A 26944-nucleotide genomic window follows, 5' to 3' on the forward strand; every position below is an offset into this window, starting at 1 on the left:
CCTTATTACTGCACATATTTAAAACTGCATGTAAGTGACCCAATTCTAGAGAAAAATTGTGCGATTTTGCTCCACATACAGAACGACACAAAACAGTCTTGATAAATTTAGTGACTACCTCACTGCATGAACCAAGTGTGTCTCACTTTTCTGACAGCCTTAAAATTTGACAAAGATGCTCCACTTTCCCAGGACTAGAAGGAACTTGAGATGTTTTCCAGCAAACAGAGTCTACCAAGTTAAAAGATGCTTTTAAAGAAACTATGATACTCAGTACACAAAAGCAGCACTTTTTTTTTCCCCAACAAGCTGAACCACATACAAAAGTTAACTTCAAAAGCTGATTTAATGTCAATGGTCTTAATACAAGGTCAAGTCATAGTTAATGCTCCTCTGCAAGGAAACTCTTAGGAGCATTTAATGGTTTCTTAAGTAATTTCTAAGTTTCCCAGTCACAACAGGGCAACAAGATCTATGTACTTGTATCACGAAATAGGTTCAATTCAACACCAAAGTACTTGTACAGATGTTTTAGACTTGGAGAGTTTGACTTCGCTGTATAATGCAGTTAGACACCAACCACTCTTAAGAATTTGTTTACTGTCATGGTAACAGAACATAGAGCAGTTTTAGATTAGGTTTTACTCCGCATTTTCAAAGGCAGCAATCCAAAGTAAGGCTCAGTTTGCTTATTTAGCATAACCATCCAAAACGTTAAGTTGGAGGGTTTTCCCAGCGGTAAAGAAACCCAATGCTATGTAAAATGGTAGCAGGAATATCAGACTCCAGTAAGATGCAGCAGTCTGTATATTTATGCTACTCCAATTGCTCTTTTGACTCTGAAGGACACAAGTAAAGAGGAAGGAGCAGTGCAACGTACGTGAATGCCAAGCTAAGTTCAGTATCAGCTCATGTGCTGAAAGGCAGCATACCCAAACACTTTTGCACAGAAGACGCTTAAGCTCCAGTTCTACTAAGATATCCATACTGGATACAGTGAACCCTTTACATACACTATTGGGCAGTTTCTGGATTTTTGTCAGAGCTGGTTCTTGAACAGGCAAAACACAGAAGGCAGCATGCTCATCTTTCTGAAAGACTGGGAAAAAACAGATTAATTGCCTTAAAACATTGTGTGGGTATGTCCTCTTGCATGCCTAGGAGCCTGTATTTCTTCACACCAAGTAACATCCAAAAAAATTGGTATGACTTCTTGCACCACAGAAGTGAATGGTTCAGCCAAAACTTGGCATTAAACTAACTGGGGGGGGGAGGCACGTGCAGAACCAAACTACAGGAGTACCAAGAGTAGGGAAAAAGCTGGTAAGTTTGTCAAACTCAACACTATAAGGCAAGCCATTTTTATTTTACTGTAAAGCTGTAGTAAGCTTTTAGTGGTTGGCTATCTTTGAGAATTTTTATTAAGATCAGCATTTCTTTTGTTAAGGTAGCAGCTACTGTTTAATGCCACAGTACAACCAAAACAACTGAGTTCTTTGGTGTGGTTCAAAGCCCACAGAAGCAGAAATTAGTCAAGTAAGTGTAAGATATGTTGGGATGACCACCCCAAAGCAGAAACAGCTCTATTATGTGTAAAGTTCCTTTTACGTCTACAGAGAACACTGGTATTGTGACTAGGACACCCCATCAGACTGCAGTCTCATCTCAGCCATTCAGCTATTCTACAGTAACAGCTTATTATAGGCGAATAAAATAGTGGACTCAAGGTGCACAGAACCGCAGTTAAGTTTCTGCAGTTCTGCAAGGATAGGTTCTTGGCACTTCTCTGTCAACAGTGAAAGCCTATTATAGTTCCAATTGTTTCACAATTCTCTAGCTCCTAAAGTGTAGAATAGGTTAATTTTTTAATTTTTAATATTTTTTTTGGGGGGGGGGGGGGGGGGGAGGGGAGAATATTTGAGGTATTTGCTGCTATGAAATGAAGCTTACGTATGCAGTAGTAAACAGACACTAAGCACTCTGTTTCTCATTTATTTCAGGCAATGACAGTGGTAGAATTTAAACCCTCCTGCGGAATGAGGGCACAGCCAATAATGACATCATATAGAGTTTGTTTTCTACATAGTCAAATATATAAAAGTTTCATGAAACTCATCACTGGGACAGCCAGCACAGTCAGTCCATGAGTTGTCTATTCAGTTAGACCAAGCTTCTTCTTCAGAGATTCTGGCATTTCAGGTGGAGGTGGACGAGGCAGTCTGAAATAAACCTTCACAGAATCGTAGATGAACCACTGTAGTGCAGTCAGCGTACCAATCATAATGATACGGGCAAACAGACCCTTCCATACACCTGTAGAGCAGAACATAAAGCATAAGTAGTGTAAGAAGCCAGGAAAAAACCAACAAATCCTCCCCCAAACACAGAACAGAAAAAACACTTGATCCAAAATACATGAAAGTAAGGACGTACCTTTGAATCCAAGCCTCTTAAGAACCTGTGAAGCAGAACTGCCCTTTTCTTTGTTCAACACAGACACCACAGAGTCAGCAGGATGGGAAACAATTGCACAGAACACACCAGCTGAAAGAATAATTTGACATTAGTTCTGTGGTGTTTTAGCTGTACCATTACTCTGTACACTAAGTACAATCAGCTGAAACCACACTTTCTAATAAACTGCTAATAAATTGCACAGAAGCTCTATCAAGCCTCCTGGTATCCTAAAAGGCCAGCAAGAACATACTTATAATGTGACATGAATATCTGAAAACACTCCAGTTCTGCTCTTGCAGCACCTCTTCTTCTAAAACAGTGTCTTTGGATATTGAAAAGCCCCTTTCCATCTAGATTTCTTTCCTCTTCCTTCAACCTTCCCCAGCCTAGCAAAGATTCAAGTTTTTTTCCACTTATATCAGCTGCAGTTTCCAACCCTGGACATTAACATTGGTAATACATAGGAACAATTAAGAGTATCGTCCTGCTACAGACCCATTTTCTACTTAGCGACTGAATATAGTTTTTTCCCCTGCACATTTTGAAGTTACAAGTAAATTCTGCCATTCTAGTTACATCTATTTGATATTCTGAAAAGGGACAGGCTTCTAGGGTCAGGGAGGTCCACTAATAAAGTGTAGGATTAAAGACTGCTTACCAATATAGCCTGCAACAAATGTGACTACCAGCTGTTCTCCTTTTGTACATTCACTTCGTGGCTTGGGAACAACGTACTTGTAGAGGGCTTCAACAGTACGTTCAAAGCAAGCAAATTTCATCATTGTATATGGAATCTGTCTCATCCATAGCGGAGCAACACCTTTATAGAAACTTAACCAGAGAAGGGACAAACTCAGTTTCATTTTCTCCAGTGTTTAAGGTGCATTTTTAACTTGGAAAAAAAAAAAAGCTAGCTTATTGTTGCTACTGAGAATATAACTTCTAAATACTGTAAGGCCCAAGTGTCTCAACAGCTACAGCACAGAAATGTGTTTTATTAGTTCCCAAGTACTAACTTAAAAACCGCAACACAAATTAGAACGTACCCGACCCCTACGCTGCACAGCTGTTTTTGTAATCACTTTTCAGATTACAATGCATTGCAGTAATGCAGCACTGCTACTACAAGTGCAGCAAGGCTCATGTCTGCATACCAGCCAAGTCCCGATAGTGATAAATGACTCGTATATTTACAGCCACTTCTATCAGAACAGAAAGCTAACATGCAGTTATGTTACTCTTACATGCCAATGACTCAAGCATCTTTGACTGTACAACCAAAAAGTTGCTGAGTATCTCTGACTGGAACTGCTAGAAACTGAAGTTATCCAGCAGAACTCAGCACAAAGATACTCACAAAGATGGATCTAAGGAGCATGTGAAATTAACTGCCAGTTCAGCACAAATTCCCTGAAGTATGTTAAGTTGTTATCATGAAATACAAAGGTCAAAAAATACAAAAAAGCAAAAGCCACAATTAGTTTTAGCAACAGTTCTTCATAAGGAAAAACTACTCAACAAAGAATCTGAATAAAAATTAAAATCAAGAGATACTCACGCCCAGATGCCTTCTTCTCCAAACATTTTAGGTACAGCCTGCCGCAGGGTGTTAGCATATCCAGGCTGTGTCTGAATACGAACTTTAGCAGCTTCCATTGGAGCCAGAGCAATGTCAGCAAAAAACTCTGCACTGGCAGATGCGGCTAAATATAGCGAAGTACGCCACAAATATGCGTTCTCCTGAATTGAATTTAAACACACATTTTTATTAATAAATCTTGCTTTTGTGATTACTCTGCATTACTCATACTATTATGTTGCAGATATATAGCTTCGTGTAAACCACTAGGCTTACCTCTCCCAGCATGTTGCCATACAGAATTTTGAAAACTTCATAGAAACCAAATTTACAAAGCCCCTGCATGGAATATCCAATAAAGGTTGGAGCCCATCCCTTAGCCAAGCCACGAACGCCATCTTCTTTGACTGTCACTGAAAATCCATTGAAGATGCTCTTGTATTTTTGTGGATCAACCTAAACAGAATAGGCAGTTAATTGCTTGATATAGCTTAGTATTTTCCCTTGTCACACCCCCATCTGAAATACAGAAATCTTAAAATTCCTCATACAGCTGGCTTCCTAAGGTTCCCTGGACAAACAACGTACTCACCACAAGCTTACATGAATGTAACTGTAATCATTACTTGCTAGTCTCAAACCCTTATTTTAACAGCCAATACGCTACTCAATACTCGGGAACCACCAAACTGTCTTAATTTTGCTTTGCATTTATTCTCTGGATCAACAATATGACCTTCTTTAATGAAAAGATTTACTGAAATCACAATCTTAACGCTGTCAGTAGTATACTGCTATAATTATGTTTAGATCAGAGTCTTTAAAAATTTGATAGCTTCTGTCAGCAATCTCATCCACTCTGCACATCACACCTATGTACACTCCAATGTCACCACAAACCAAGCCTGATGAGTCACCTGATTCTTAACAAGAAAAGGTTATTTGTCCACTGTTAGCTTGGTCCCTCCACACAGTCAGACTAAGATGGGAGCAAAGCAGATCAAAGAGCACTCAAGAACTTCTACACTTGTACTCTGACTTCACAGTAAAGGCTACATATAAATTACTTCCTGCACACAAAACTGAGTGAGATTTCATTAATAACTTATCAGAAATTTAAAAAAGACCAACTTGAGTAATTCTGTTTCATGTGAAAGGAAATCCTTTAACAGAAATTCTTAAAACAGGTCATTCTGACAAATTTCAAGTCACATCACAATGGCATTTTTCGTATTTGACAACATCCAACATCTCCTCAGAGGATAAGGAGGAAGATTAACAAATTAGCAGTCAACCAAAGCTTTCAAAAAGAGCTATGAGACATGCATGCCAACTTGCAGTGACTGATATTTTGTCTTGCAGTCTGGCAACAAACTACTTGAAAACTAGTTCACCTAAACATGTCAATTTTAAGAGAGTCATGATTTCTGAAAATTTGATATTCAATCAGGCACTGTAAAATGAGACTACGTTCATGTCAGAATCACGCTTAATCATCACCTATGTAGAAAGTGACCCCACTTTTTAAAAAGACACGAGAGGGCAGGCAACAAGTTTCTTCCTGGAGAATCTAGGAAGAATTACTAACACTCTCTGTACTGGATCCGTAAAGATATAAATGCTGACAGGTTTGACAAGGTCGAACCTGGATTTTACATGAACCTTCCTCTTGCACCTTCTTCTTTAGTACTAGAGAAGAAGTGGAAGTATCACCAGCCTTACTACGTAAGCAGCCCAGGACTGGTAGCACAAGCCAAGCATACCCACCAAGCAGCTGAAGCCTGGGAGGTATGCGGCCTTGTGTAGTGCTTAGGCCTTCTGCCCATTAACCCAATCTGCAGTCAGATTAAGAACTGTTCAAGATGCTACATCGTCTTTAACCACGATCAATCTCCTTCTCAGGAAACTCAGCCTGAGGAATCAGTATGATCTTGGACTTTCAAGTCCACCACAGCAGAAAAGTGCATTTAAGCTGCATTTCTAGAAATGGAAATCACAGCTACAGCTATTCCCTCCTAGTAGACATATGGAATTCCTAACCAGTTAGCCTGGTCTCAATGCAAATTTTGTAGAAAGCAACATTTTGCCCTCATTTGATGCAGCCTGTTTGTCTGATGTGTTACAGAATTACTAGTTTGAGACCAGAAGTGTTCTCAAGCATGTGAAAAAGCCCCTCTTGTAAAGAATGCTAAACACAGGCTTTCCACAACACATTTTTAAAAGAATATCACATGCAGTACTCCAAATGTGACTAGCAGGGCTGACCAATTCATAGTTCCCTCCTAATTCCAGTAGTTGCACAATTACAAAATCACCGCTTTATATAAATAATCAGTTGACAGCCTATGCAACAAGGAAGTCATTAACTACTCTTATTTCCAGGAATTTTTAAGTGTGCTTTAATTTGCTCTATTCCTAAGGCACAGATTTGCCTGAAGAAATCCACTAGGCTGTCACTAGATGATTTTAATGTGGAAGCTGGTATTGCAAATTAAGTGCAATGTGATGACACTCAGTTCAATCAAGAACCACTTCAAGGAAACTAGCCATGAGCACTGATGGCCTTACCAATACCACATAAAGTTTTACCCATTCTTTTCAAAGTGACATCATTAATAAGTATCCAATCTGTAAGCCGTGCATTGATATCCACAATGTTAATGGATCAAATTGTACATGCATGTCACTCCAGGCTAAAACCCATAGATCTTCAAAACAACAAACACATTATTTCCTTTCTCTAAAAGCACACGAATAGTGCTGGACAACCCACCACCCAGCAAAGACTAACATGGTGGTGGGTACCTTTTAACAAATACAGTCAGTTAAACGTGCCTTAATAGTAATAAAAAATAGTTTGTCCAGATTATCCTAAATGCCTCTGCTTTTCTTGAAAGTGGTGCAGTAGACTTGATAAAGCAGCATTCAAGTTTACTCACTTCCTGTCATCCAGAAGAGACTGCATCCCTACTGTAAACTCTTTAACATGCTGGCTACACAGAGAAACAGTTTAGGAAACGTTTAAGTTAATACAAACCTGCATACGACATTTCACTAAATCCAGAGGTACAACAGCAGTATGTGTCAGGCCACAACTTAGGACCCCACCAACGCCACAGAGAGCATAAAACTTGAGCGAGCCATATTCACAACTGTATTCTGCAGCAAAAAATAAAGACACACCATGCTTTTACATGCAGTGTTGGACAATGAGGTCCAGGGGGTAGTTTATGCCTCCATTTCATTAGTAGATTAAATACACCACACTAAACGTGCTTTGTCAGTGTCACCACATATCAACATGCAGAACAAACCTGCATTCTGCATTTAACCAGGTCTAGAGGAACCAGTGCTGTATGTGTTGTTCCACAGCTAATAATCCCACCAAGGCCACAAAGCATAAAGAATCTGCCTGAGCCATATGCACAGCTGTAGTCTAATTAATTGGGGAAAAAAAATGCATATATATATGATCAATCACAAATGGTAATAAAGATCAGGAAAGAAACAAAATCGACTCAGTGCTACCTTCTCAAAAGTATTAAACTGAAATAATCCCCATACTATGTTATTCAACTGTGTGTTATACTCAAAAATAATTATTTTGCTTTAAATTAACACCTTTTGGACTGACAAGATTTGATTCTAAGCCTTCAAAATTGAGTTTGTTCCTTTAAAGAAAGCAATACCAGTCAAGTTTTAGCTCACAGCACACAAACCACAGAAATTAGAACCAGAAGCTGCTAGCAGAAATTATGACAGAGTTGCAACATCCAACATTTTCTTATATCAAGGAATTAAGCAAGAACAGCATTTCTCTATATTCTGGAGACAAAGTTTTTTGGTTAAATATTCTGACAGTGCAACTTCTGTATTTAAGTAGAAACCATATAGATCTATGAGATCAGTGTCAGATTTTTCTTTATGCAGATATATTTTCAGGCATTTTTCAGTTTCTTCACATAGATTTTATTTTCTTCCAAATACAGAATCTCACATTTATACAACTTATGTTTAATGAAATTGCAGAATATTACTAAATTAGTCATCACATTCAAAGCTCATAAACAAGGTTCATTAAAGAATCCTTCAGATCATTTTTAATCAAAGGATACTTCAGTTGCACTGTTCCATACAGTACTGTGTATAAAAGCATGAAGTCTTGAAAGAAGAAGTTACTAGTTTTCACAAATTCCAATTGAGCAAAATCACTGGAACTGAAAAACAAGAATCAGTTTCCCTCTTTTTTTTTTTTTTTTTTGAAGAGGCTACAGAGGATATGATTACATTAAACATTCAGGTTTACAATTACAGTAAGAAACAAGCATAATGTGGCAGCACAGTTCTGCTACTATGCTTAGCATTTAAAATATATAAGCAAAACCAAAACTTATAAACTGAATAAGCATATAGAGAACAAGAGACTATGTAGAAAATATTCCCCAGAGTAGGAAGGGTTAATATCTACGTTCTTTTGCTATTAGATCTAGTGGTGTTACTTCAATACAATGGAACAGACATTAAAGTGTTACACCAACTCAGTAAGAACCATATCCAGAAAAACACTAATGAAAAAAGACAACAGAACCCTATCTTATTCAGAGCTTCTTTGCCCTGTCTTTTTGCTTCTGAAATAAATTCCTTTATAAATGTCAACAAAAAATTAAGTTACATTCAACAGAGCATCAGTTAAGCCTGGTAGTGTTATCCAGCTCGTAACTTTGTTATTGTAAAGGAACTTCTTCCCCAAAACATTCCAGATTTTACGTTACATGTCACATTCACGTGTCTCACCTTAGTCCTCAAAATTAATCATCAAGACAATAAAAATGTTGGGTTTTCTTTATTCTAAAATAACAAATACCAAATCATAGACACTGTATTAAGCTTAAACTTAAAGCAAGAGATCAGTTAACAGTCAGAATAATGCATAATGTATTTTTTTTTAATTGAGATACTGCTTAAGGGTGTAAGTATGCTGGTCTTAAACTTACATGTACCTCTGAAATGGTCTGGATATGCTAGCAGATTTGCCAACAGCAGTAATATTCTGTCTACAACTTGCCAGAACAACTGGTTAAACAAACACAAACAGGCTTGCTATGCAGGTGTGATCAGAGAACAGGCTCTGGGTCTGTATTAAGGGGCAGCTCTGTCTGTATCTTTGGGTCTGCAGCACACCAGTCCTGCAGTAGTTACCATGCTGACCAGATACCAGAAGTGTTTGTTCACACTTTGTCACAACAATTTATTGTTAGAAGCCATACTCCTCAAATGACAAAGACAGACATTTGTAGAAGCTACAGAAAAGCAGAACTTTATCCGCTTTATTACAATGCTATTCAGACTGACCTGTCAGCTAGGTATTTGAAAGCAGTAATTAAGAAAAGCAAGCCAGTATCAATTAGGCTTGAGCTCTTTACAGGTACTTAAGTTCATAGTGGTATAGCAGTATTAGAAAAAAAAAAGGTATAGTAGATCCCAAACTTTCTATTTCAGAGAAGTCAAATCTCCTGAAAATTGTTACCTGAAAAGAGAATCAGCTAAACACGTAATACAGAAGGCAAGAAAGTTACTCTAACATACACAGACACTAACTTAAAATACCTTGAAGCTACTCAAATGTAAATATACAGTACAAAACCATGTCTACTCTGTTAAGACAGCTACATCAGAACCATGTTATTTCTCTGATTCTGATCTGACACATTTACAAGGACAAATTCCAAGAGCAGATCATAAAATGCTTTGTCTCCAAGCTGCATTATGACTGATGCCCTGAGCTGAACTCAACAGGTCTTGTGGTTTGTGCTGACTTTGTGTGACCTTGCACAAGCTCAGTTATCTTCTGCAACATGTTATTCTCCCAACACAAAGGCTAGAGAAACAACTGGTATGTGAAATAATGAATGCAGCAGAAAAGCCTGCAAAGATGAAGAAACTCTGGTCACCTTTCACCGCATCTGCCTAAAAACAGGATGAAGATTAAGCATAACACTTCTAAGAAAGAAGTGCGCCTACTGAATATAATTAGTATACCAACGCACGACTTAGGGCCTTAGCTAGCTAGCAACAAGATTACTACACTGAAAGCCAGAAGTACTTTCTTGAAACTTCATAAAATCCAACACCAAGTTTTCTCTTTCACCTATTGCATGAAAGGTCATTCAAGAGCACTAACATGCTTCTTCTAAAGTACTGTGATTATTGAAGTATCTTAAGGAAAGTACTTTATTTTTTAAAAATACAGACAGAGATGCTTGTTAAGTTATTAACAGCTTGGAAGAATTAGAATATTAACATCTACCTCCGCTATTAGAAGTATCACCAAGGTCTGACCTTTGGAAGTCACAAAAGTGATCAGGAAACACACAGGAAGTACTTGCATTGAAGTCTAAAATACATCACTATCTTCGACAGCAAAGCTACCTGGTGTATGCCCTGCAACTACAAAGGAAGGGGGGAGAAGGGGGAGGGGAACCAAACCCCAAAACAGAACTACTGCAGGCACCTCTAATGTATGTGGATGTTCAGCTGTGAATAAAAGGAAAAAAAATAGAACCAAAAACATGAAAGGAAACAAGAATGGGAGAGATGGTCTTTCAAACCCATCCAGATTCACATGCTGCTCTTTTCCACCGAAGAAAGAAGCACCGGCCTACAGCCTCAGTCCCCGAGGCTGCAGGCCCAGCAGAGCCAGAAAAAGCACTCTCATCCCCAAGACAGTCTCCATCGGGGATCTCTGTAATTACTCGGAACTAGAACCTTCTCGTGTCCTTTCCCGGTAACACCGCGTCCCTGCTGCCACTCAGCACACACCGCACGGGGAGCGGAAGAGGCTGCCAGCGCCTCCCCTGCCCGTGCCCTTCCTCGTCCTCCAAGCGGGCGCGTAGGCCCAGCACCGGCTCTCCCTCAGCCCGACCGAGCCCAGCCGAGCGCTAACCCTCCCTCCACCGCCCCGACAGGCACAGGCCCGCGGGAGCGGGGACAGCGCGGGGACCGGTGCCCGCACCGCCCGCAGGCCCGGCCTGCGCCGCGACCCTCCCTCCGCTCTCACCTTCAGCGGCGGCCGCGGCCGCCAAGCTCCGCCGCGTGGTAGGCGCCTCCGCCGGCTCCGCGCGCTTCCTCACCCCATCCTGGGCCGGCTGGAAGTGCGGCGCGTAGAAGGGGTTGAGCCGAGCGAGCGGCGCGATGGACGAGAACATGGCGACCTGAGGCGGGCGAGAAGAGCAGAGCGGCGTGGGTCTGGGAGGCCCGCCAGGGGCCCGGCCCCGGCCCCGCACCCGCCGGGCGGCCCGTCGCCCCCGGGGCGAGCAGCGGGTCCCGCCGGGCGGGCGGGCGGCCCCACGCCGCCCCAACTCACCTCCTAAGATGGCGGCAGCTCGGCGCGGAGGCTGACCGCGGGCCCGGCTCCGTCACTTTGTCCTTCGCCGGCGCACGGGGCGGAGCCGCAGCCCAAGAAGCTGCAGGGCGATTGGCGGAGGCGCGCTGCCAACCCGCGCGGCGGCGCACGCGCGGCCGAGCCCAACGCCCTCCCGCCCCGCGCCGGGGGAGGGGGCGGTACCGCCCGTCCCCGGGGGCGGGCAGGCGGGTCCCGGCGGGCGGAGGCCCGGGCAGCGGGGGGAGCGCGCCGCCTGCGTCTCGCGGCTGCCCGTCGGCGCGCGGCCCGGGGGCCGGCCGCCCTCCGGAGGTCGGGCTGGCGCCGCCGCTGCGGCCGGCCCGAGACACGCGGTGGCTGGTGGCTGACGGGCCGCCGGCAGGGAGCCGTGTCTTCTCGGGCGGGCGGGGCGCCCCCCCGCGGCAGCCCTGTGCCTGAGCTTCCCCTCCCACAGCCCGCCCGCGGGAGCTCGCTGCAGCCGCCTTACAGCCCAGGGCGGTGCCACACGGAGACAACCCCCAGCTCCCGCTCTGCGGGCACGGCACCGCGCACGGCCCCGGCGGGCCAGCCTCGATGCTGCTCTGCGGCAGCTCCAACCGCACCCGGCGTTTAGGATTAGTTTAAAGAAGCCCTCGCCATCGCCCCCGGTTCCAGTTCTGTTACTCGCACCGCGCAGCGCCGTCTAACCGCAGCCCAGCCGAGCCGCGAGAGGCGGCTCCCTCGGCAGAAGGCGCCGCTCACCGGCGCGGTCGGGGGGACCGCCGGCAGCCGCCGTTGGCCTTTGCAGGGCAGCCTTGCCGGGCACCTCGGCACAGCCGATGCTTCAGCAGCCGCAGCCGCTTGCAGAAGAAGTGCTAGTTACCGGTGTGTTAAAAGTAGAATGATACTTAACACAGCACGCATGCTCGGCCTTAGCTAACTTCAGCTATTCCTTTTCTAACACAGCACGATTTCACTCATTTTAGTGGATTTACATAGTGCAAAACTGGCGCAGCACAGTTCAGCTCTCCAGTTACTGGAGTGAAGAATGCCCAAGTTTTCACCGTCTTGATCACGTCCCTTCCATTTATAGTGCTCTTAACACGTCTGCACAGAATACAGCAAAGCAGGAGGCACGCACTGAGTATCCCAGCCACTACACTTCTGGGCACAGAGCCGTAACGCAACTGATGGCACATCTACACACCCACACTGGAGAAACACCCCTTCGGTCAGCTCAGCGGCTCCTGACAAACTTCCCTGGAGGACAAACTGCTACACCAACCTTCGGACTTGGCTCTACTTGCTCTATTTCACAACAGTTGATCCAGGCAGACTGTCACCAAGAGGCAAAAATGACACAAGCCTAATAGCACACTCACAGAAGTCTAGGTTGGCCAAGTTCCTCTTGAGTAAACTAGACTCCAGCTGCTGAGTAGGAAAAATGCATTCTTTAAATACTTACATTCAGCAACCCAGCGAGAGCCTGAAGTGCTGTTCCCTTCACAGCTACTTGGCAGCAATCAGTACAGGCCAGAACTGTTCGTGTTGCCATTGCTTGTCCTACTCTACTCACCTGCACCTAAATGACTTGTTTTTTTCTAAAAGCCAAACACTAATACTTGTTTTTAATTATGTAACCTCTAAACACAACTGAGGCTTGGGCTCTTATCTTGAAATTACATGTAAACGATTGCAATTCTTGCAGACTTCTAACTTTTAATGCATCTAAAACCTCTGCGCCTTCCAGTTATGAAGAATGAACACATGACTTTTTAATATATTTATATACATATTATGGCAATTTGTGTGCACAACTAGTGCTGACACTTAAGAGGTAGTCTGTGGAACAATCCGTTTCTTTGATTTCAGCTGACAACTAACAGCTGTACTATTAACAAGTACTATTCAACAGCAGTCTTAACATATTCCCATGAAAATACAGAGATAATCTATGTTCCTGCTGAATGCACGTCATTTTATATAGCAAATATCTTCAGCTTTTCCCAGATGTGAAAGAATAAAATAGCAATAGCCTGTAATTCAAACCATATAGATTGATCCGATTTCTGACACACACTGAAGGTAGTAATGAAGACTTGAAAGACATCACCTTTTGGTGTCCACCTCTGTCAAGATTCCCAGTAAGAAGAGCTACTGTAAATTAAATCCATCTTTTTCATCAGTAGCATTTCAAATTTTGGGAGTTTAGTAGGAAAACGTCAGTTTGGCAACTCCAAAGTTTTCCTAATTACATCTATCCTTCCATTATTAACACCCATCACCCAGCCTCTCCATTCCCAGCCCAGCAGCATACAATCAAAAAAATCGTAAATTACTTCCTGTCTTACAATAACTTTTCACAGTTCTAACATTTTGGTGACACCTTTAAGCAAAATCAAAGCTCTTACAAGCTTGTACACCAGGTGACTTACTATTTTCAAAAATACACAATGAGATAGTGAGATAACCATCCACACCTTTGATGAGCAGGTTAGCACAACAGCATCTGCTTACGTACTCACTCACTGTAGCACTACCAGACCATGATTCTAGGGAATCAGTAACAGATCACTTCAAGCTCTAAGTAGGTTTCACAGCCCAAGGGAAGCCTTAACACTGCAGCATCTCCCTTTAACAGGATCCAAACTAACTAGGTTGAACAACAGCAGTCACCTCCTCTGAACACTGGAAGCAGTGAAACCTCTCCTATTCTTATTAGCCACTGCCTCATCTGATAATCTCTTTTAGCCTAAATTCTCCCCAGACACTACGTTTTTTCCCTCATAAAACATATTTTTTCCCCTAAATAACAGATAAAGAAGGCAACACAGACAGAATTTTTAACCACAAATTACCAATGCTGACAAAGAATTTCAAAGTGAGGTAGGACAGAAAACATGAAGAATTAATTCTTTTCAATCTATACATAGTACTTGTAGGTGTATATGCCAATTTAGGACTATTTTGCAAGTTCCATCAATCTGTGAACCCTATGCTGTATGAACACATGCATGTATGTATACATATGTCACAGTTTGCTCTTGCACTGGTGCAAAGCAGCCTGGTATGCTCCCTGAGGAAAAAGAAAAGCAAAATTCATAGTGAAGCTTTAGACAAAGATAGGAAGACTTACCAAACATACAGTTAAAGCTATATTAACACAACAAAGGGTATGCTGAAGCACCAAAGTTTGTAAACATAAGATTTAAAATTATACATCACAACCCACCCCTGTATCTGTTTTGATCAGATGAAGTTTGAAAAATTTTTAAAAAGCTTTTCAGCCCAATATGCAACTTCAGCCATCACAAAGCAAGTCAAATACACCACACACAAGACATGCCACACAAGGTTCATTTGCAAGTATCCATTCTTTCTGCTGAGCAGCCTCCTTCGGACACGCTACTAAAGGCATTCTTTTTGTACTCAGCTTTACTGATATAACTCTGCACCAAACTTGTTAACATTTTTTTTAAAAGACACTGTGTCCACAGAACCATCTGAGAAGGTAACTAGCAGGAACTGAAGATTTTAACACCATGATTGCCCTAAGCTGTGCCACAAGAAGCAAGCAAAAACACATAGAAGCAGCCTAGGAGAGACCCGAAAGCATTCTGTAGGGCAGTACTGAGCGTACTGCTAACAAGCAAACTTGGAGAAGAAAAAATTCCATCACACTTTCTCCTACTTAAATACAAATCAATACAGACTCCTCAGACTGGATGCGTGTTGAAAGATTAACACACAATTTAGAGGGAACGGCACAAACTCTGCATTAGCTCTAATTCAAACAAGACAATTCAAGATCTGCCATGTTTTCAGCACATCATTCTAAGCAGCAACCAAAACCAAGAAACATTTGTCATGCCTATTAACTTACACAGGCTTTTTTTCCCATACTTTTTTTATCCCTAGCTCTAAGAGGGACTTAAGCAATATCTACTATGTTAGAATTCAACAGATTTTTGCAGCTGGGATTTGGATACCACTACCAGTCCATATAACTGCTCTATTTTGTGATTGGTTCCGAAAGTTTAACCTGGCTCTGTCTAGAAGCCAAGATAAACTAATGGAACAAAAGCCAGATTATTTATAAAAAAAACCCAAAAAAACAAAGAAAAACACACACCCCACAACATGCAGCTCCTATTGCTTTAGCACTTTGCTACAAAGACTACAGCATACTCCAGTGTAACTTATACAGCAGCATTTAGAAGGTTTTAAGCACATGTAACTATTCAGCTAGTAGCACCATTACTACATGTGTTACTCTTACAACATTAAAGCTTTAGAAATGCAGGTAAATTCATATTCGGGGCTGGTGAAGGAAGAGAGGGAATAAAGAAGGAACAGATTATTCTCAGGGCTATCTCACACCATTAAATGCCTCAGGTATAAGCAGCTCATTCATGTCTTGAAGATGCATTATCTTCCAACTACAACTAAGCTACATGTAAGTTACTTTGACAAACGTATAAAAGTCTTTACCTTCTGTGAAGTAACACTGAAGTTGACAGGGTTCTCCAAAAACAGTGCATAAATGAAAGAATGATGACATTTAATTGCATTGCAGTTCAGTTTGGGGTTTGGTTGGTTGGGTTTGGGTTTTTTTGGGGTTTTTTTGTCTTTTTTAATGACGCTAATAGTATCCCTGAAGGAGATCAACTGAAAATATTTCATGTAACTAGAAGAGAAAGACATATTTCATGTTAAAACATATAGCAAAGTGAGGTAAAAAAATAATTTCAAGTGAAAAGGAAGTTCCTTAAGCACTGGAAACCAAATGAAGACTAGCTTCTCCCCCCACCCAAATTAAAGGTCTAACACAGGCTAAAGGATTATGGTGCAAAACTATTATTATAGTGTAAGTATGACGAATATTCCTCACATGAAGTGTTGACACAAACCACTCTGGTTTCACAATTGGATTTTTTTTTATTTTAAGATGGAAGATTGTAGCAGCAACAGACACCACCACTGATACATCAGTTGTCTTGCTTTTGCTGCTTTTCAGCAATGCATTTATTTTGATAAGGAAAATCCACACACTTTAAAATCATTTTTTATTTTTCTGTATTTTGACACTAAAAGTGAATGTATTATGTTACAATTTTCTATAGGATTGACACAAGTTTAGCTATTTGGATTACTCAAAAAAGCAGATTAAAAGAAAAAAAACATTAATCTTAACAGAGAAAAAAACTATTGCTTTGCTACAAATTACCATGTTTGTCCCAAAGTTCACAGAAAGTAAAGCTTCCTCATAGCTATAGTCTATACAATAATTGTACCTAGAGTAAAAAGATGCTGAATATTAACTAATATTCTCAGCTTTTTGTAAGTAGCACTTTAAGAATAAGTAGTATGATTTATTGCGATTTTGTACCAAGCAATAAGACTGAACATCTGTAGGCTGCAGGTTTAAGCACACCAAAGTGTATACATTCGCTTTAAAAAAATTGTTGCTTATCGCTCTTCACTGGTAGTAGTAAAGTCAGCTGCCTGCTCAACTAAGTTACACAATAGTGTTTCAGCATGCTTCCACTGAGAAAAATATTCAACTGCATAAAAGTAGTATATCTCACCTTAGAAGATGAAACTGTAGCAGAAAATGCAGCAATGCCCTCTTCATACAAGAATAAAACTTCATATGCAATTTTCACACTTTGAGAATACTTCTCTACATGAATATTCAAAGATAATCACATAAAGCTGTGTTGGAAAGACCTCGTTTTTAAAGAAAAAAGACGACAGCTAAAGTCAGAATTTAGACTACTTCAGATAACAACCTTGACCCAAAAAAGTATTTTAGTAGCAAATTATATTGATGCAATTTTTATTTTCCACGCATATTACTAATAAATAAGTTCCTCTAAGACATCTCTTGCCAATTAAGATTTGTATTCAGCTCCTACAACACTAAGCACTAAAATGAAGGGATACATGTAAACGATGTTACGCTTAAACAGAGTTACTAATGATACTAAGACTTTTACAGAAATGCAAACAGGTTTACAGTTACATTTACTAAAGTTACAGTAACCTACAGAAAAGGTTTGTCATTGTACTCTCCCTACATCCTAAGATACCCAATTCTGTTACACTGTTACTGAAAAAAATGCATACAAAGATGCATTTCCCTTTGTCACGTGTTAAAATCCTCCTCCACAATAATCTATAGAGACAAGTACAACTTCTTTTCTGTACAAAGGAAAAGCTTTAAAAACACAGCTTCACATTTTACTACATTTTTGCCCTTCTCAGCTTCCAAGTTCTTGCAAAAACAAATATACAGTTTCTCAAAAATGAATTTAAAGGATGTCCACATTAAAAAAATAAAGCCTACAAAAAGTTTGAAGATCTAAAAAAACGTTATTCCTATGGCAAAGTGATCTCCTACTAGTCCGAAGTCCACAAAGTTACTGATGTCCATTTAATATTACCTTTCTTCATTTATCCAATTTATCAGGTTCCAATCACATTATTTGTAAGAAGTCCTTGAGCCGATGAGAGGGCAGAAGAGTTCTCTACAATTAGAAACAGGAGATCAAATTGGGTGTGCCTTTCAGAAAGATACTCATTTGGCACCACCCCGAGAGACCATATTCAGGTATTTAGAGAAAGGATTTCCTTGATTAGTTTCCATAGACTGATAAACCAAAACCAAGAAGACTGAAATAACAACAAAAAGAAGAACTTTTATCCACAGGGGAATGGAGCGTTCTTTTTTTGTTGGTGGTTTCTCCGACTTGATGTCAGTTGAGGTACCATATTTTGGAGCATACTTAGAGAAACTTTCCTCCATTCTGAAGTCACTGTGCTCTATAGGTCGGCTAGCAGCTCCCTTGATTGGTCTGCGGCAGCTAGCACTGTTAGTAAAAAAAAAAAAGTTGAAATATTGCATATTTGGAAGAGCAATCTAAGGTACACAGGAAAGCTTTAGTGTAAAGAACTACAATTTCTTTCTACTGAATGCAGTCCCCGAAATATCCATCTCAAAACTCCAACATGTCTATCTTTACTAGTTGTAAGGTTAATCATTCAGTATTCAAACAATCATTTAACAAAAAAACACCTCAAATGTCACTTCACCCTACCCACATAATCAATGGATCGTAACTGGCAATAGAACTCTACGGAAGTGTCTCTCTCTATTTTCATCTTTAATAACTTATGCAGCCCCACTGGGATTTCTAAACCTAAGATTGTTCCTGGCCATTAACATATCTACTGATGGCTAAGCCAATACACAGAGCCAGGAGGCAAAGTAGTAAGGGTTTGCCAAGTAAGTAGACATTGCCAAGTCCCTACATACGAAGAGTACACATGCATGTTTTTTATTAAAAAAAACAGTATAGATTTGAAAAGACTGATAGACCTCAAAACAAGACAGAAGAAAGCTGAGTGGTGAGCAGATACACCACAGTAGTAGTAACCGGTACCATATGTTTTCCTTAGGGTAAAATTTTATGCAATTGCAGTTTAAATTGAAGCTATAATTAACATGCTGGAAACACTAGAGTTAATCTCAACTTTTTCTCATATTCTTTAAACAGGACAAAGTTTTGTGAATCACTTAACTATCCAGAAGGTTGCTTCAATTTTTGTTTAAATACCAAGTTGCAAAGGAAAAATGTAATAGCCCTTCCTAGTTGCCATCCTTATTCATGCTTAGAGTACTCTTTGACCACAACAGGATTGCTACTTAAAATTAAAAAAATAGGGTATCTGAAAATTCTTTCCTTAATTTAACAGCAAGCCTAAAGCAGTTACATCTAGCCAAAAACTTAAATATTATGAGCCATTAGAGAAGCCCCTTCCATTTAACTTCCAGCATCCAGAAATTCAGTAATGATTCCTACTATATTACCACCCTGTTCTCCCATCCCCAATTTAAATAAAGAGGAGACTCTTGGATTCAATCCTATGTACCTAGAACAGAAGAGCTAGGCGGTCATCTCAACTGTCTTGGGCCAGAGTGCAAAAATTTTTCCTCAGAAATCTACCAATATAAAGATACTCTTCTGCCTAAATAGGTTTCTCAGTTGTAAACAAGCCCCCATAAACCTTAGAAATACCTAATTCCTGTAGGTGTTGATACTTCATAAGGGAACATTTCCTTAAGAATATCTCTTTCTACTCTTCCTTCTTCTGTATGAGTTCTCTCCAGCACCTAGGAAATGAAAAACAGTTATAGGCCTAACAGACCACAACACAACAATCTCCTGCACAGATTCTCAGTGACCACAACCACGTGCAATTTGTAAGAATGAGTAAGTCACCCAGTGACATTCAAGAAGCTTACTTCTTGGGTTTTAGAAGTTAGTTTAAACTTTCTTAGTGGCAGCTGTCTGGTCACTTTTGGTGTCTTAAAGCACTCCGTGCTCTCCGCAGTTTCCTTTAAGATAAACAATATGCTGCATAAATACACCTGCCAGCCAATGATGCAGATGATCAAAAGAACTAACCATCACCTCCATCATGGCTGTGTTGAGTAGATCACAGGATTGGTTGTGGCCAACATGATTAAAAAAGCATCGACGTGGGCAATCTGTCTCTTCTTGCTGTAATAAACAATGCTACAGTACAGTAATATACTAACTAAAAAAAACTTAAGCAGTTTAAAATAAAACACCAAGTTTTCCCACAACTTTCCACTTGACAACTAAGTCTACATTCCAGTCACATAAAAAAAAAAATAAAGCAAGCTATTTCATAAGCCCCAGACCCACTAGTAGAACAGGCTTCACAAGTATTAATACAAGTTTTATCTAAAGTAACTACACAAAGAAATGAACTCCACTTAAATTCAGCCAAGTAATGTAAAATTCAACAATATTACAGTACTATATTAATACAATTACATTATACTTGCAAGTGCTTTAGTTTTCCAAGAGAGACTTAATTTGACAGCTTGAATAGGTTAACAGAAAAAGAATTCTTTTCTTTCCTGGTAAAGGACAGGAATGTACAGATGCTTTTAAAATTCAGATTTTGGTCTAAAGTAATCCTACTATTTGATAACCTAAATTAAGGAACATTGTGGTTTTTCAGGATAGGCTGATTTACAAGATCAAAGGTAGACAACCCAGTTCAGTTCTACATTTGAGTTATTCAAAGAATTTAAAAGAAAGAAAAAAATTTCTACATTTTGCTTAGAAAAACAGCAGCACAAGGAGAAATAACACACCAAAACATATCTGGCTTAGGCAAAAAAGAAAACAGCAGGATTTCCACTCTCCCACCACCACTGCCAAATCTGAAAGGGGCAGATAAAATTAAGTTTATATTCTCTCCTCTATGCCATGTGACAACACTATTTTTACTAGAGCCACCTGGGCAATGACATCCTCCATCCCTTCTTACTAAGGGGTAAGCACATACACACAAGAATCTTGTTCACAGAGAGTAAGCAAGAGCAATCTAAGTTTTAATTTATTTACTTCAGCTGTCATCAAGGGTTTCTTTGGTGTTCTTCTGGGCATTTCTGAGAGTTCACTGATTGACAGTGTAGGAGCTGCATGCTTGAAATTTCCAGGCACCCTATTGACAACCTGCCGAGATTCAAAATTGTTCAAACTCAGAATCAGCCAAAATACAAAAAAATAAGGGGGTGGGGGGAAAGGTGGCAGAAGCAAACAACAAAACCTTTATGTGCATTGCATATATGCATGTTAGGAGTTAACTCAAGAAGGTTATCTAACAGATACTCTGAAATAAGCACAGCAAACACATTGCTTATCATTCCAAGTAGTTTCTTTTAAGCCATTTAGAAACATAAAAGCTATTTAGCTCACAAGAAAAGCCAACCTTAAAAGCAGATATTCTGCATGTACTTAAAAAAAAAATCTAAACTTTTAAAGCGGTTCTTTCAACCCTCCCCACAAACAGATATCAGATGGGACCCAGATGTCTACTCAGTCCCATCTCAAAGTGAACAGCATTAGGTACTTATACAGATAAAAAAATATGTGGTTTCAAAGACTACCAAATAGTCTTACTTTCCTTAAAAGTCTATCTGTTCACAACAGAATGATTCTGTCAGTAAAGGTATATTACAGAAGAATACCACTTGCATGATTTATTAAACGTATTTACTAAGCATATTTACTAGGGTCTCGTTGCTTGCAGTCAATATAGTTTCAGCTATGGGAGTACTCTCTGATATTACAGCATCATCTACAGGCAACTGTGCTGTAGCATCCACCTGTTTGTTTAAAACAAACAAAAGAAAACAATTGAATAAAATAGCCACTGGGACCCTAACAGTGAGAAAAAAGCTTGTCTATTATAATAAGCCTCTCATCACCCTTTTCCTTGGTGTTCTTCTTGACACTCTTGTAGACTCCCTAGAAAATGCCTGCAGAGGTCCACTTTTTGAAGATCCACTTGTCCAGACAGTCTCAGTAACTCCATCTTGAGAAAAGGTCTATTCAAGCATCAAACACATTATCAAATACATGAAAGCCAGCTCTCAATATTGGATACCCACAACCAAAAGCCAGAATAGCATGCATACTCCAGAAGCAGTGTGTCCACAATCAAAATATAAAAATAGTGCATCCTAATATATTCAGTAATGAATAGCTAACTAGATTATTAGTGTTGACCACAATACTTACATTAAGAGCACGTTATTGTTCAAATACAGAATTGACTAAATAATGCCCAACAGTAAAAAGTGGTGATTCATTCACTTCAGAGTGAGCTAACTAATGCTACAAGTAGTTACATCAAGTCATGGACAGCAGATATAATTTCCAGCCCATTACATTACCTGCCTACACACACACAAAAAAAATTAATCTATGAGCATAAGCAGAAAGCATCACCTTGGCCTCTACCCAGACAGGGGGCTATTCTCTCAAGCGGTGATGGGAATAGTTTAGCAGAGCCACCTATATTTCAACAGAAACTAATCTCCAGCCACAGGGGACAGCAGGAGATATTTTATAATCTTAAAAATTTCACAGAGATGAAACTCACAATTTCCACGTAACAGTAGGTTTAACTGACCAAGCATGGCACAGATCTTTACAAATATAAGTAGCAACATGAAACGTGAAACTTAAAGGCTGACCACTCCCTACGCCTTATTGCAAGTTTTATGCTCACAGAAAAAATCCTCCTCAAAACTAACTTCAAACATAGACCAGGAGAGAAAGGGAGGTAGAGGCCTGGTTCTTCTAGATTATATACAAGATTCTCCTTTTCACTTGGTTAAGTTTAAAAGTAAAAATTACTGCTTTGTTAATACTGAAAACTTTGCACATTAACACTTCATGCATTGATGCATTACCAAGTTTTTGGAGGTCATGCTCAGTGCCAATGAAGTTATACAGACTAGCGCAACTGTGTCACTGACAGGTCTAACAGCAGAAATAACTTCACTGGGACAGTATTAGCCCTGAAACATGTTAAGAGAGCAGGCTGGAAAGTGGCGCGGGGCGGGGGGGGGGGGCGGTGAGAAGTCTAACAATGCCCTTATCCACTCCCCACTTGTATCTTAAAGATACTCCCGTGAAACTAGAAGCTGAGCAGCTTCACAATTCTTAACATCAGTTCTGTATTACAGCCACTGACATACCCAGCAGAGGGAGCACAAGTGTTTTGCTTTACATCAAAGCCACTGAAATACTTTGAAAACCACATGATATGTATTTCTTCTACACAGACTAAGACCAAACAGATTCAGATGTTTTGTATAGAATTGCAGATTTCAGCTTAAGTCTCCAATATTCGTTTCAATTCAAACGGCATTCTAATGAAGGATCTCCCAACACCAGACACCAGCCTCCCTATTAAGAAAAGTTTAACCTGCAACCTTCCCACCTCACTCTTGTACACTTTCTCTTTGAGAGGGGTTTTTCTTCAGCTTAGAGAAAAACACAAATTTCAGAGTGGTTCCACTCAAACAAGCTGTAAGGCAATGCTCTCACCCTACTAATGGAGGGCTCCCCTGCCCCAGGCTGTTTGACTAGGAACTAGTTCTATTCTAATAAAAAGTTAGAAGTACTTCAATAACAGCCTCTCTCCTTAGTTCTTCAGATGTTTGTCAGTCTTGTGTTTTAAGTACCAAGTTTCAAGGTTTTTTTGCATGAAGTCTAGAAAAAAAAAAAAACCAGTCTACTGCATTAGACCCATCCAGACCTCAGCAGAGTATACTCAACAGACCAAATTAAAAAATAAAGTTGTCTACAGTTTACAGTTATCCTCATTGTCAATTAAGCAGGCTCTGTCTGCTTATCCCAGATACCTGAACTAAAAAAGCCCTATTAGAATGTAATACTCATGTTTAGGTACACTAGCACTCTATATAAGCCAATAAAGGTATGACAGTGTGGGGTACCTAAGTACTAGTCTGCACGTGCTTTTAACTGTCACATTACCCACAAGCAGTGAAGCTATAGATTGAGTCTACCTCAGCTATCACCTACCAAATTTATTTGGTGTAGGCCACATGAAATTTGTATGCCTGCAGCTGCAACACTGCATGCTTTTATTTTTAAGAAGCCCAGCTATCCAGGTAGTCAAAAAACCGCAGGGAGGCGTAGCAGAACATCACTACACAAAGTCTGACTTTATGTTGTTCAGCCTCTCTCTCCAGTGCCATTCACCATGGGGCCTTAGGCTCAGTTTTGAACTGTAACTGTATGTTCACCTACCTGAATGGAAGGGGACATTAAAATTAGGGTTGTTTTCCAACTCCTCCAGTTCTCCACTATTAGGAGGCGATTAAACACAAACAGCAGAGCTCAAATTCATCTAGCCCTCCACTGCTAACTGACTGGTAAGACCCGTAAGCCTGCTCAACCTCCCCACCCAATTCCTTCTGTGCCAGCCTGCTTAAAGACTATTTGCATTCTCTCTTTAAGAAAACAGCAACGTCCATCCATGCGAAATGACAATCTTTTCAGCTGTGTACATCTGGACTAAGACTAGTGGTGCACAGGACCCAGAAATGACTAGCAAGTCTGCTCACACCACGATACCAACCAATTCAGTCCCACCACTCCTCAGAGCCACCACAGTCTTTGAGCCAATGCCACGCAGTGCACAACAATTGCATGTAATTTTGCAGAATGAGTACGGTCACTTGACACATTAGCTGCAAACTTAAGATTCCAATTTCACAGGAAGAAGAAAAGAAAAAAAGACATCTTCCCAATCTTACACTTTTATTCTCAGCAAAATATATGACTACACACATTTGCTGGCCAAAAACACTGAGTTCTCCTTGGCTTCAAGCAGCTGTAAATTTTTGTTGGGAATGGGTGGGGTTGGTTTGGGGGTTGGTTTATTGGGTGGGGTTTTTTTGTTGGTTTTTTGTTTGTGGTTTTGTTGTTGGTGGTTTTTTTTTTTAAACACAGCAGTCAGGAGTTGAAAGGTTTAACAAGCTAGAGTTAGAACTCCTGAAGAATTTGGCATCATTTTGAAATCAGATAATTTTTTGATTAATCAGGCAATATTCCTTTGATTAACTACTGGTAATTAAAATATTTAAGTCACAAAATATTGCATATGCACTGCAGACGCAAAAGACTTCAAGACAAAACACAGTAATGACCTAATGCTATTACAATTAAATTGGGATGACAAAAAAATGAGTAAGCACTCATCACTTGAAAATGCCACATTGCTCTATCTCTTCCCTTTTATTCTGTAAATGGGTTCCTGAAGACTAGGAAGCTTTGCTTGTTGATAGCTGCATTAAATACCTCTGTTACACTGAGGCTGGCAGGGATTTCTGGGTAAACAGCAATTTAGAAAAAATTAATCCTTAAAATAGAAGAACCTAAGCTTCAGATGCCCATTATAAAGACCATCATGAGCAAAAGTCACATGACTAGATTAAGGAGTATTTTGTGTGTTGAACTACATATTTTGATTTGTAGAAGTGAAGTCCATTCAGCTTGTTCTCTGAAAATCCAAATAAAAATAAGCAGAACTAGTTACATATCTCCATAACTGTGTTGTATTGCCCAAACTCACATAGCAGCGTGTTACCTGCTCTATGCATAAACATGCTTTTGCTATGCATGTGTCTTACATCCACACACATACAATCTCAGTCGGAAATACTGGCATTTACCATAAATCAGTGAGTGGGGAAAGTCACTGAGCTGCTAACGTACATCAAGCTACTAACAGGTCAGATTTTGAGTCACTGAACATTTTCTGTGCAAGTCCTTTATTGTAGCACACGACCACTGCTTACTGGTCAGACAAATAACACTGTAAAGATCCTAAGTCACCTAAGCTGGAGAACAGGGTATTTAGTGACGTTGCCACATCACAAGGACAGATGAGCTACCAACTAACAAATCCAGTATTCAGCCCGCAATTTGAAAGCCTGAGGTGCTTCAGAAAACCCCTCTTTCACCAAGACAACAGAACCAGTACTATTTTAAGTAAAGGGTAAGTGGTACACACAGCAAAATTTAAACTTGCTATTTTTCTTCTTAGGAGAAGCTTTCCATCAAATTAACATCTACTCTAGTACAGCTGCTACAAGCATAGCTGAGGAAAAAAAATAATATAGATAACTAGTGCATGTGTGTATGCACATACACTTCTGTATATGACCATATTTTTATACATATATAGAAGTACATTACCTTCTGTATTACGTTTAAATGACTATGTTTAAGTGATTAAACGTAAGTATTTAAAATGCATACATGTATCTATAGCTATCAAACAAGACAAATATGTATGTATATGTATTTAAAACATTTCTAAAATAAACCAACCAAAAAAATAATAATCAAAACACCCAAAACTTTTTCAAACTTTTTTTTTTTAAAAAAAACTGCTTCTTTTAGTAAATCAAGTTGTTTACAAACAACCAACCGGATGACATCAGCCCATCTGACTTAAAAACCTGTGAGGTTTCCAAAACCAAACATGTTAAGGCTGCCTATTACTTTTCTCTAAGAGATGCTACAGCAGCTGGCAAGTCAGACAAACAGCCTTTAGCAGACCATAACTTTGAAAGTTATCAGACAGGCTAAACACAGCAGCTATAGTTAATTCAAAAGATTTTCATGCTGTATTAGAATGGGCTTTCTGAAAGAACTTCTAAGAAACAGCACAGCCCACTTAGCTGAATGTGATTATGTTAAAAGTAGTAAGGTGTTTAGTGAGCATATCACCTGCAGTTAGTAGCTATTCCAGATGCCACTAAATTAAACATACCTGGTTGTGTTCAACAACTCTTCTTTGTTTGAGTGCTACTGGAGTCTTCGTCCTGGCTTTCAATGGTTCTCTCTTCTCAAGCCTCAGTTCAGTCTTTGGCTCTGTAACCAGTTTTAATATAACTAGTTTCTGTAATACTACTGGTTGTTGTACTAGTTTAAACCAATTGTATTTTAATAAAAATTCATTTTAAGAGGCAACATAACTCTGTTATTACTTACCATTTCCTTAAAAAGTCATGAGACAGTTTCTTAACTGAATGTAGAAGAACAAAGACTTTTGAAGAACAACTTTAAAAACTGTTTTAAAACACTGACCCAAGTATTTCAGTTTTGTCCTAAAAGTCCTAC

At 39.9% G+C, this 26944-nt stretch overlaps 2 protein-coding genes and 1 non-coding gene across 11 annotated transcripts in view; all 3 read right to left on the reverse strand.

Annotated features, from left to right (window-relative positions):
• Positions 1-1978: 1978 nt before the first annotated feature.
• On the reverse strand, positions 1979-11553 carry SLC25A3 (solute carrier family 25 member 3). Its single transcript, XM_056340241.1, has 8 exons — positions 11400-11553; positions 11094-11247; positions 7074-7195; positions 4313-4492; positions 4016-4197; positions 3116-3288; positions 2434-2544; positions 1979-2313 (listed from the first exon to the last, which is right to left on the reverse strand). The coding sequence occupies exons 2-8, from the start codon at positions 11239-11241 to the stop codon at positions 2153-2155; spliced, it is 1077 nt and encodes a 358-aa protein (XP_056196216.1). The 5' UTR covers positions 11242-11247; positions 11400-11553; the 3' UTR covers positions 1979-2152.
• Positions 3599-3838, reverse strand: LOC130150891 (small nucleolar RNA SNORA53). The gene has a single exon (XR_008822416.1). It is a non-coding gene; the product is annotated as a small nucleolar RNA SNORA53 (small nucleolar RNA).
• Positions 11554-16306: 4753 nt separating the features above from the next.
• The window catches only part of TMPO (thymopoietin), a 28172-nt gene continuing 17534 nt past the window's right edge, over positions 16307-26944 (reverse strand). For 3 of the 9 annotated variants that reach the window (XM_056340232.1, XM_056340227.1, XM_056340226.1), the window contains exons 4-11: positions 26595-26695; positions 21706-21825; positions 21508-21603; positions 20840-20950; positions 19871-19960; positions 19702-19794; positions 19475-19569; positions 16307-18265 (exon numbers count right to left, since the gene is read on the reverse strand). In XM_056340232.1, the coding sequence (XP_056196207.1) occupies positions 17974-18265; positions 19475-19569; positions 19702-19794; positions 19871-19960; positions 20840-20950; positions 21508-21603; positions 21706-21825; positions 26595-26695 (998 nt within the window). In that variant the 3' untranslated portion in view covers positions 16307-17973. The remainder of the gene's footprint in view (positions 18266-19474; positions 19570-19701; positions 19795-19870; positions 19961-20839; positions 20951-21507; positions 21604-21705; positions 21826-26594; positions 26696-26944) is intronic. The other 6 variants (XM_056340228.1, XM_056340230.1, XM_056340229.1 and 3 more) reach the window with 6 other exon arrangements.

This window comes from Falco biarmicus, chromosome 5 (genome assembly GCF_023638135.1).
Source record: "Falco biarmicus isolate bFalBia1 chromosome 5, bFalBia1.pri, whole genome shotgun sequence".
NCBI lineage: Eukaryota > Metazoa > Chordata > Aves > Falconiformes > Falconidae > Falco > Falco biarmicus.